This window comes from Hypomesus nipponensis, chromosome 23, assembly GCF_054491055.1.
Source record: "Hypomesus nipponensis isolate SF chromosome 23, ASM5449105v1, whole genome shotgun sequence".
Classification (NCBI taxonomy): Eukaryota; Metazoa; Chordata; class Actinopteri; order Osmeriformes; family Osmeridae; genus Hypomesus; species Hypomesus nipponensis.
The window spans coordinates 5,244,179-5,255,983 of record NC_140383.1 but is presented as its reverse complement, the minus strand read 5'-3'; the positions used below and the strand labels follow the sequence as shown (position 1 = coordinate 5,255,983).

Sequence of the window (11,805 nt, the reverse complement as noted above, 5' to 3'; positions counted from 1 at the left end):
CAAATTAGAGATTTAAAGTCCTTTACTGGGCCTTGAAAACAAGCTGGGGGGATGCGTCCCTTGTGAGTTAAATAAGTAATGCGTCTTATGTAATATGTGGGGAGGCAAAGGTAATATTTATGCCTTGACGGCATCGGCCATTTTGCCATGCTTAGTTCAGAAAAACAACAACTAATTCGCTCTATTCCTTCCGACCCAGTTTACCTGGAAACTACAACCATCCCTTGAAGCTGTGAGCAAGTCAAGTCAAACTGTTGCTCATCACATCTTTCTCAGAACATTTTTAAAACGTTTTTCATGACAAGTCTATGGGGGTCAAAGTGTAGTGTTCTGCCCCTCATGTCACCATGTTAATCCACTCTTGGTTGGCCTAGGATCAAGATGGTCAAAGATCAATATACCACGATAGATGAGGGACTCAGAAAAGCGGTCTATTCATCTATGCAGACCGACAATACCTATTCCTATATAGAGGAAGAAGAAAAAAAATGAAACTAAATGGTTTTCCTCAGTCAGTAGGAGTCAAAATATGTTTTGTTTTGCTCAAGTATGGCTTTATCATGCTAATATGCTTGTTATGGTAATTAGGTTTGTTTTCAGGACGTCTCTGGACAAGGTGATGCACTCGTAGTCTATTGTGAGAAGAGTTGGAATTCCACTCCGTATTTTCTCGCGCGCTCTGCTTCTCCGATTCAGGTCTGCACTCGCGGTCCTCTATCCCCAGCGTTTCGACTTTCTCCTCAGCCTCCTTGAGAGTGAAGTTGAGTGAACACGCTTGGAGCCTTTTCTCTTTCTGGACCCATGTGGCACCTGTCCTCCCGCACTTGGGTTTTCTGCGGAAACGGGAGAATCACTATTGGTTGCCAAATCGCATACAGAATTTCAGTGCAAAATATGTCCTGGTAGACAGTTGTAGAAAGTGGAAACCTCTACACGTTCCGTTCTTACCTGCGGATCTACTGCAACGGGAATCTGCAGAAGATCAGAGGGATTTGTCACAGAAGTGCAAGATGCTGAGAATTCAAACAATCATTTGCACTTTATCGGTGCTTTCACTTGCAGCAAAAGCCGATCTCAAAACCCGAAACTGCAGTGAGGTTAGGGACGCCTGTGTTGTTAAAGGCTTCAGCTTTGCACATGTTCCACTCCAGGAGATTTCAGGTAAGGATGGAATTTAACATACGGCTTACTCAATGGTCATCTACTGCATAAACCAGTCATAGGATTGATATTCTGATAGAAATAACTTTGGAGTTAAAATGTGGATGGATAACTTTAAGCCCGATCAAATACTGCAAGTTATAGTCTACAATGATGTTGTTCGAAATAAGTCAACAGTTAATTTTATAACTGGTCAAAAATGTGGGGTAAGTTCACGTAGGCTAATAGAGAATCCTATTACATATTATAAACGATTAAGAATTATATTTCTATATTTTTATAACTGTTCTAATGTCTGAAATGGTTTTATTCAGTACATTTACTTGTGAAAATCTATAGGCTACACTTTTTCCTCACAACACAGTACCGACTCCCTACTTAGACTACCTTAGATTACACTGACAAATCAGACAAAGACTAGTAGTCATTTGCTCTCTGTAAACGTCAATTTAAAGCTAATCTTGGGTAGCCTGATCACTATTAGATTTTTTGTTTAATATGCAAATAGAGGCAGAATCAGTTCTTTGGTAGAACACTGTCCAGTAGAGGTCTCTGTGTCTTCTGCCGTGTTTTCTAGATGATGAATACAATAAAAATGGTTTCGGTTTTTCAACACAGTTGACACATTGACAACGTGCTGTCTGCGTGGCTCATTTACCAGTGGTCTAGCATTAGATTATGGAAGGGCCGTTGAAAGTAGAAAACATATTAGGCCAATGCTGTAGAGTACAGGTGGATTTGGATCCAATTCATTTGTTGTTTGACTTTCTCAAATGAGTATAATGTGCTTTGTTTGTCCAAGCCATTCGTGTCATAGAACCTCAAATCCTGTTATTCAGTGAGTAGACCAGGAAACCTGCCACAGGTAAAAGGCTGCATATTTACAACAAGCACACCTGTTCATAGCTGGGATACATGACTACCCAATGACATCCTCCAGAGGCACTGCATGGATGTTCATGTGCTTGCTTCTAATCTCAAATGAATGAAAAACTCAGACTCCCTCATCTCTGTATAACGCCACTGTGTGGCTGTTTTTTGATCAAATCCACAGCAGTAATCCCTGACTGTTGGAAAGGATAACCATGACAGGCTTTATCAACCGCATTAAAAATGCTTTTAGTGTGTGTTTGATGATGACCAAGACCTATAGAGGTATATTTTACCTACTTGGGAGCAATATAGTCAGTTCAGTGTCATTGTAAGGATCCACATACAAGTGTTAGTAGTATACAGCCTTCATGCCTTACTTGCGAAGTACAGTATGTCAAATGTTTAACTGATGCAGTTTAGATGAAAGGACACAAGACGGCCGCACCATGCATTGAGGAGGCTAGCTCCTGGTCATATCCTGCAGAGGAGACCTATCAACCTCTAATTGTGGTCAAAGAGAGAAGGGTGTGTCATGCGTGTGTTTGAAGTCAGATGCCCTAGAGGTTGGTGATGTCAGACATCGATGTCGAGGGAAGACACTGGTATTCCCTTCTAATCCCTATAGATTGAAACATCTGGTTGTGTTTCATATCATCGACTTTTTCTTTTCATCCGTTTTTCTCAATCTTCTGACGGTATGTAGCCTATGTATGGGCTGTTACTCATGGCAAATAATATTTGAAATATACGGACAACATCTACAGACAATATTATTGTCCGCCATGTATATTGCATCTCCAAGTGAATTCTTCAAAATAATTCTGTCAGCAATTTATGCCATTTTAACAACAAACTGCAAATGAGGGGGCTTTGCCTCGCTGCATTCACCACACAATTTTGTTTTATCACCTATGATTGGCTGCGCCGACTTCAGTTTTATTAGTGTGTGGTCAGTGAGACAGAAGGAGCTAGGTCAGGGGGATTGTCAAAAGTGGTGTCAGCAAAATGGACAGGAGTGTTGCAGTCAGGGCCTGATGGCCCAGTTGGTATACAGTAATACCAGAGATCCTGGCCTCTGGATTCTGAAGGGGCCCTGGTCTGGGCTGTCAGCAGCTACTGTAGCCAGGGCTTAGGAACTGAGAAGGACTGAACCTGTCCCCCCACTCTGACTGCGCCCTAAGTCAGAGGGTCTGTCAGCACAGCTAAAAATGGCCAGCGGTCCTCCTAGTCTACTACAAGTCTTGGCTAGGTGTATTTAAATTTACTGTCAGTGAGTTCATTACATACTGGCCTCCCTAACCCAAGCTCGTCACTGCCCGGGTGAAAGACTAGCCCCACTTGCAAGCTTGGGAGAGATCTATCTCAGGTTCCAGTCAGTGAATTACCCAATGTCTGAGATGAGATGAGGCGATTTGGAAGGTGAGTCACAGACCCCTGGTGTCTTCCGAGTACGTGTGCTTTGTGAACCCCCGACAACCCTATCCTCATTCAACCCTATCATTTCATGCCCAGCCTGCTTATTGCCGGCCATGCAACGAGACAGAAATAACGTCCCTATATTTTATGTGTTTCCTTGGCAGCATACGCAACCAGGCAAATGATCTCTGTTCAGGCATATAATGTGCGGGTCCACCACCCACTTGTAATGGGATGGAATGGATTAAATGGTCCAAATGTGGTTGCGCATAGAGAGAGAATGGCCTTGTGATTCTGCAAGTTAGCATTACTGTGACGCGTCGTTATCACATTATCAAGATCTCGCAAGTGTCAGTCACAGGTTTTGCAGGTGCCCCTGTAGGTGAGGTGCTAGAAAAGGCTCACCTTGCTTTTGAGGCCACCTACTGCATTTCAATGTCAAGACAACATGCCTGTGATGTAATTTGGCTCTAATTGGACTGTTGGGACTGACGTGCGATCGTAAGTGTTGTGGTTAATAGCAGTGGTGGTGTGGTCCTATATAGCCTGTTGATTGGATGTGTGTATCCCCTGCTGTGACACAAATGCAGGAAGCACCATCAGAAAGCCAGGACCCCAAACACTCATCTATTATTTTCCGGTGCCAGAGTGGATTTCTCAAATGCCCCCTCCATCTCCATGCCATTAATCACGCTCATGAATACTGAAATGGCTGCATGATGGGCTATCTCAACAGGCGTTCCCTCTTGAAACAGGAGCAACCACTACAGACTGTGCAAGTGTTGCAGAGGCTCAGGCAGAAAACTGAATAGCTGAGCAGTCAGTCAAACCAGACAAGAAGTCTCCTACAGGGAGACCTGGCAGTTCAATATTATTTGTTTAAGATACTGAGTTGGCAAAGGGATAGAGCTCATCTCTTCTTTGTTTTTCATTGTTTTTTGTCATTTGTATAATAAGGGATTTTTTTTCGAAAAAAGTTCTTGTTGGTTCCTTAATTTGCGACTTTGTTATTTTACCTGTCAGACCATTTTACCCATACACCTAGTCAAAACCGTGATTAACAATAATATGCTGCTCAGTGCTTCACAGCGCGTCACAGATATTAGAAATGTCAGATTTGACAAGTCTTCTCATTGCCAGGTGTTTGTCTCCTCTTATCCTTGTGGATACTTTACAGAATGCTATGACAAAATAATTCAGCCCACTGAAGGAAGATATCTTTAGACACGAGTCCGCCAATAATTTGTGCTCCATTAAGTTGTCATGATTTATTTTAGCAGAGAGCGAGCTGTCTTTGTTGATGATGTGATTATAAATTTTGAGCCTTTCACTTGTTTCTTCTGATGTCTTTATAGTCAGTGACAGATTTGTATTTGTTATAGTTGACTGAATTTGATAGTGGTTTAAATTGAGATTAGTCCTTAACCATTACCGGTCTTTATTGTGTGTAAAAAAATATTTTCACTGATCATTTTCTCTTTTTTTTTAGTTTGTGTAACCGGTGAGGTTTTACAATTTCTTTTTTCATTTATATTTCATTTACACCTGCCAACTCTGTCAGTGTGTTATCTGGGGAAGATTGTCACATAGTCAAGGTGCCAGGCAATAATGAGCTAGACACACCAATGGCAGCATTAATGTTTGATAATCTCATCTAAGAGGGATCTGCATTAATACGAAATTCGGAAATACTCCTGATTCTTGTGAGCAATTATTCATTGTAAGATATTGATAATTAAATTAGATTTTTTGCGTCATCATAAGTTTGCACCCATTTTAGACCATGTCTCTATGCTTTACGTATTGGGTAAATTGATTGGGAATTGATTATATCTATTAAAATGTGTCAAATTCATCCAATTAAACTGTATCCTGAAGCTGTCAATGGTAATGTAAGCATATGCAACACTGCTACTATACATATGTTGATGATGAGTATTGGAAAGATGTTGATATTGTGAACGGATTTAAGACATAATCGACACCATTGTGTCAAGAAAGGAGTGGCGTATAGGGCAAGTAAACAGCTTCTAGAGTGAATTCTACTTTTCAAGCAAAAAAAAGAAAGAAAGAGACCACGGATGTTTTACTTCAGAGCACAAAGATCAGTAGATCAACAGAACAAAGGCCTGGCCTTGTGTTTCAGCAGCGATGCACTCATATAGCTTCCTATGCCCCATCTGCTTGTCAAAACAGTGAGCCATCGAAAAAAACAAAGCTCCCTTGAATGCATCATCGCTGTCGTTGGATCTATCTATAGCTGTGCGTCTGCCATTCTGGTCCTGTTGACAACATTTGACTAGACATGATGTGCAACTGGAGGAGATGTTTGCCTTTACACTGCTCCTGGGAAGGGGCAGTGAGGTGTGTGTGTGTGGGTGGGGGGGGGCGTAGGGGGAGGTGTAGTATATCGAGCGGCCTGCGTCCTCTCTCAACCCAGTTGGCTGCTGGGTAGAGGGCACTGGCACTGGAACGAGACATCAGTGCTGATAATAGCCAGCATCGCTGAACTAAGCTGTAAATGAGGAGTGAAAGGTAATGATCAGTGCAGCCCTCGGGGCAGTGCTACTCTTCTCGCAGCCACCAGCTGCTACCTGGACTCCTCTGCCATGCTCCAGTTAGCAAGTTGACACACGAGAGAGTCACTCCCTCACCGGTTGTTCCCTTGCTAGTCGCTCCCTCGGTCGCTGCTCCCTCGCTCGGCGCTGTCGGTGGTTCTCAGGGTGGTTCTCAGGGTGGTTCTCAGGGTGGTTCTCAGGGTGGTTCTCAGGGTGGTTCTCAGGGGTGTTCCAGGCCCCCTGCTCATGGAGATCAAATCTTGACGGCAGGCTTCTCATTCCACAGACAGTCCTTTTATGACATGCTTCTCAATAAATATAAAAGCCAGACATGGTAGTACTTCTGTTGATTATGCGCTGCTTGTCATTCCATACTGTAGTGTACATAGTGTTTGGGTATTCCATAGGGATTATCTGGAAAGGTTTGGAGGGAGAGTGCCAGTATTTCGTTCGTGTTCTCAATGCTTGATGGTTTTGGAATTAGACTCAGAAAAGCTCCTTGTTACATCCAAAGTCTCTCTAATCATTTTCCAAGGACCTTCTCTAGAAGGTATATTTACACAGCCTTGCCTTGAACTTCAAATGACTCCATAGCTGAGGGATCTGATATGATGTTCAAGTCAGTTCATCTGCAGAAGATACTCTGAAAACGAAATGCTCAAATGCCAGTGAATAGCTATTTCATGTCTATGGCAGACAGGACTCATCCCAAAACAGCATTTTACAGTCAGAGACATTCCCACAAGGTATTTCAAAGTCTCCACTGAGAATATGGTAAATCATCATTGAAACAGCGTTTCCTTGTCTCAGTGTGAGTGTCCTGGTTTTTATGTCCCACCAGCTGTTATAAATTTAGAAAAGAAAAAAAAATTGATATTAGTTTTGGTGAATGTCCTGAAACAATAACATTTATGCCATTGTTTCTCTCACAATGAATTAATAGCACTGACGCCACATTTATTTGTCATGTCCCATCCTCCTCCATTTGACATTGTTAGATTGACTAAACAGATAGTACATTATTCCTCCTTTAACTCCTATGTAAACTCTCTGGAAAATGCGTATCATCATGCCTGTTCTGTGCTGCTTTTATCATATCTACACTTTTCATCAGTCAGACATGTTTTGAACCTGTCCTCGTTTATGCAAGGACAAACATGCTCCCCTATCAGCATCTAAAGTTATTTAAAAACACGGGGCAACTTTTTCATTTGGACTTCTGACACGACCCAGAATGCTATGGGAATTGTGTTCAGTTTTGACTGATGCAGCTCCCGTCTTCGGCAGCAATGTGGGTTATTCCTAAAACGTAATATTTTTGGTTGGGTATAATTTGAAGTGTTAACACTTGATCGTTAGGAAAACACAGATGGCAACTTCTAAAATATCCTTGAAGAAGGTTTTGAGTTCCCAAAAATCTGAATTTTCTTCAAATCCACCTCAGTCAATTTGATTGAAAATAGTATTATATTTTTTAGTGATTTAGAGTAGGGCATATTATAAGTCAAAGAGAGAACCTGGAAGTTATTAGCACAGCACTTCGTTTTTATGGCAGATAAACTTTTTCTGTGTTTGTAATGTTCATGAATAATGTGCCACAGTAAATGCTGTTTATTTACCCTAGCATTTGCCTCAACATTCATGAGCTGAAGAATTAAACTCCGTTCTTGCTGAAGAGGTGTAAACAGTATCCGTAGGGGGTCTCAAACTCCAGTCCTCCCCTGGAACAGATCAATGTGGGGCCATAATTCTAGCATAACCTTTTGGCCATGGTTTGAATATTGATAAGAAGGTGAGTGGGTAGATTCAATCAATGTTCAGAATGCTAAACAAGGATATCTCTACCTTGTGTACACACTGTTTGTGTGGGATTAACTTAGGTGAAAACAGATGGACACCGTTGCCATCTAAGGGAACTCTGGTGGCCATTTGGATTGACAGATCCTTACACAGTGATGCCCGACACTTTCCAAAGTTTGTTTGTTTTTGTTCTTGGAGATTGAGGATGAGATATCCGGTCTTTCAAAGTTTGTCACAAATTGCCTGGGAGGAAGCAGATGGCAGAGAACATATGCCGTGGGTCTCTTCAGCCAGGTACACTGAGGAATACTTCTGAGAGTTGACCTACCTATGACTGGCATGGAAATATAAGCCTTTTGTGACCAAAGTGGGCTTATACCTGTAGTCCCTAAAGGGGAGTTCTGGCAAACATGTCTGTAGTTAATATATATATAAATATATATATACATATATATATATATAAATATTATTATATTTATGAATACATATTTTAAAATGTAACAATCAAAAAACAACACAAATCATCTTATTGTCTTCTATTAAAGTATTCAAAATGAATACTTTAGAAAGATAGTTTCTAAGATAGTTTCTATCTTTCTTACTCCAAGCTCTGGTGTGAGAGCGTGGGAGTTTAGTTCATGTAACAATGTTATGTATAACAACATTATGATAACCTCACCTCTCTTTCCTACTCACTCTTAGTCATTTCACTTAACATATTCCAACAAAGACATTGACGGTAATCACTGGACTAACAGACTAGGAGGTCAGCCACTTCAATCACGACGATGGGGTCTCTTATTTGTGATGCTTGAATCTTTGGCTGCAGTCTCAGGTGAATTCGAATGAATAAAGCCACGATCATCTGTATTTTCGTATGCACAGCTAAGACAAACTCCAACTCTGGGAGTGCAAGGAATATAAATCGCCGCTGTGTTGAATTTGTGGAGGAGCTTCATCTGCAGTGAAAACAGGAGAGGTGATCTGACTGACACTCTACCAGTGTAGACACGCGGGATTGACAGAAAGTAATTGCAACTCATATACATAGCAATTGATAAAACACTGAATGCATGCATAAGTCACCCTTATTTCCTCTGTAGACCCCCCGCCCCCCACCCCCCGTAAGTTTCAATAATATAGTGAGAAGAACGTTAGACTCGCCTAACCCCTAACTCTACGTCCCAGAAGGAATTAAACACATTCATTGCCCATACAACTCACTGTCTGTGAAACTGTTCTTTGCTAACCATATTGTTAATTACTGTAATGATTTGCAAGATTGATTTTATTTCCTAAACAGTGTGAAGATACAGTCGGCATGTGATGCTATCTCCCGCCTCATCCTCAGGGAAATGTAACCAGCAACGGTTGTGATAGAGGACAGTATCAATCCCGATGCAGGGAGCTTGCGTTGGGACACAACTCTTTATTTCCCTCTCAGCCCCATCTTAATACTGAATGTGTCACCAGAGGCTAGCTTTGACACCAGGATATTAGCAGGAAATAACATCCACCTCAGCTCCTGCAGTTGGGGAAACTCAGGATAACAAACACCTTCATGTGACAATCACCCTCAGTAACATACATGCCAGAGGCAAACAAAGGCCTTGTCTACATACTATGGTTGTTGTTTTGTTGTTGTGGCCTATCTCTTCTCTACTCATGGAGAGTTTATATCCTGTAATACACTGTCCACATCATGTTGGATCGTGGGAGTCCATTGTGCCGTTGTAACCTTGGCCCGTAAAAGGACACAGCACCTTGGCTGAGTGCTGAGGTCTCTGAAAGCCTCTTCTGGGATGTTGATGTACGACAGACTCATTTTAAGTGATGTTTTGCTCTGTTGAGACTACAGGAACACAAGGCGGGGTTATGTGAAGAGCTCTTTCAATGTCACACCTCTGATGGAGGGCAGTGCTCAGTGCACGTAGCTAATGGGACCTCCTGCTAACCTTCGATCCCTTGCATGTCCACCAACAGACACACCCAAACTTTCTGATGGGACACGTTAAAGCTTTATCCGTTTTGATTAGAGAAAGGAAGAAAAGAGAACCAATTTCAAATCAAGAACAATTTCCTCAACGTCAGTGATTTCACCTGTCAAGGACGATGAACAAATTATAAATAGGACCTTAAAATAAAAGTGAAAGCTCTGCCAATACCTATCTCTTACATCCTGATTGTCTTCTGGCTGCAATTCAACTCTGTGCAGTGTCACACCCCGACAGCTATTTTCTCAGCCAGTCCTACTTAAAATAATGACATTATTAGTCCCCTCTGTTGCCCTACTGAGGGTACATCTCTACACCTCTGAATTCCACAGACAAAATACACACACAGAGAACTGGAGAGAATTAGAGGGATGCACTGTATGGGGAGGAATGAATGCATATCATCAAGCGAGGGGATTGACGGAAATTTGAAAACCTGTATACTGTTGGCAGATGCTGGGACTTGCTGTTCAATAGAATGAGAGCTTTTTTGGAAAGTAAGATTTGGTGTGAACGTATATCAAGTTGCAAAAATATTGTCTTAATATTTTGCCAATTTAAACAGATTACGTTTGTTTGTTTAATTCAGTTGTAGGCCGAAAGGCAAAGAGATAAGCTGAGTCAGTGTTATGTGACACTGGAACATTTCTCAGCAACATGGGATGATGTAGATCATTAACTTGAGATTCTCTTCAGTATTTCCTGAATGTCATCAGTTATAATGTGATTTTGTGTGAGATGATATTTCCTAGATGACATTTCAGTCTGTTCTCTTCACTGACTTCTAAGTGATGACTTATAGAAAAGGATACCTACTGTACTATTAATGTATACAAATATTTCTCAATATCAAAGCGGAAGGAATTTTGATAGAGAAAAGTAAGCAGAGGGAGAGGACTTTTGATATTGAAGATGAGATTCCAAATGTTACGGCATATAAATCACAGCTGAACACAATTTCCTCATGAAAACCAAGCACAGTGAGATGGTTTTTCCATTTACTGTAAATATAGGCTGTTGCACCATTAAGGTTTCTGATTTTTCCTCCAGTAGAAGAAAACAATTAAAAACAGCAGTAAACCCCACGTCTTTATCCTCTAGTGATAAATAGAGCCTGGCATGAATTTCATCTCTAGACTGCTGGCTATTTTAATTTAATTTTGTTTGTATGCAAGCTACATAGAGAGCTGGCAGAAAGTTGTGAGAACTGAGCAATTGTATGGGGAGTGGGAATGACTTTGACACACATTATGATGTCCCTCTGTGTGTGTGTGTGTGTGAGAGAGAGAGAGAGAGAGAGAGAGAGAGAGAGAGAGAGAGAGAGAGAGAGAGAGAGAGAGAGAGAGAGAGAGAGAGAGAGAGAGAGAGAGAGAGAGAGAGAGAGAGAGAGAGAGAGAGAGAGAGCAAGAATGTAAGAAATAACCAAGAATAACTTGGTTGTAAGAAAGAGCAAAGACAAGCTTTCACAATGTCTGAAATTGCATCAGCCATATTGCTTTTGGGGTCTTGCTCTGTGACTATGGACAGTTTGTGTATCATATCTTATAGAGATATGACATTTAAATATAAAATATGTATTTTCATCTTCACAGTATGACTAACAATGTGTTTCTGAAAATGACCCTTATGAAATTATTTACACAAGAAGGGGCCTACATCATTATTATCAACAGATGGCGTGAGTCTGGTCCTCACTTGAAACATTTTTGGCAGTCATACAATTGTGAGATCTTTAATTCAATTATGTGATAGGTACAAAGAAAGAGAGTTTCAACAGCACATTGTATTTAGAAGCTGTTATTGAACTGGTCCTATCATGTTCAACAGATACATATTGCTTATGTAGAGTCTGTGGAGTTGTAAATCTATGTTCAAGTCACAGACAGCACATAATTACCAGATTGTGAAAAGCAAAACCTGACCAGAAGTCCTATCATCTTTTTTGAGGAAACATTGCTGATCCATGTTATAAAGAGAAAAGACCGGGCCGTCATCAAGAGGCT

The 11,805-nt window shown here is 41.1% G+C and overlaps 1 protein-coding gene across 1 annotated transcript in view; it reads left to right on the top strand.

Moving 5' to 3' along the window:
- The first annotated feature begins 751 nt into the window (after positions 1-751).
- LOC146233753 (glypican-6-like) overlaps positions 752-11,805 on the top strand; it is a 55,008-nt gene continuing 43,954 nt past the window's right edge. Inside the window, exon 1 of the mRNA XM_084688629.1 lies at positions 752-1,161. Coding sequence (XP_084544755.1) covers positions 1,011-1,161 — 151 coding nt within the window. The 5' untranslated portion in view covers positions 752-1,010. The remainder of the gene's footprint in view (positions 1,162-11,805) is intronic.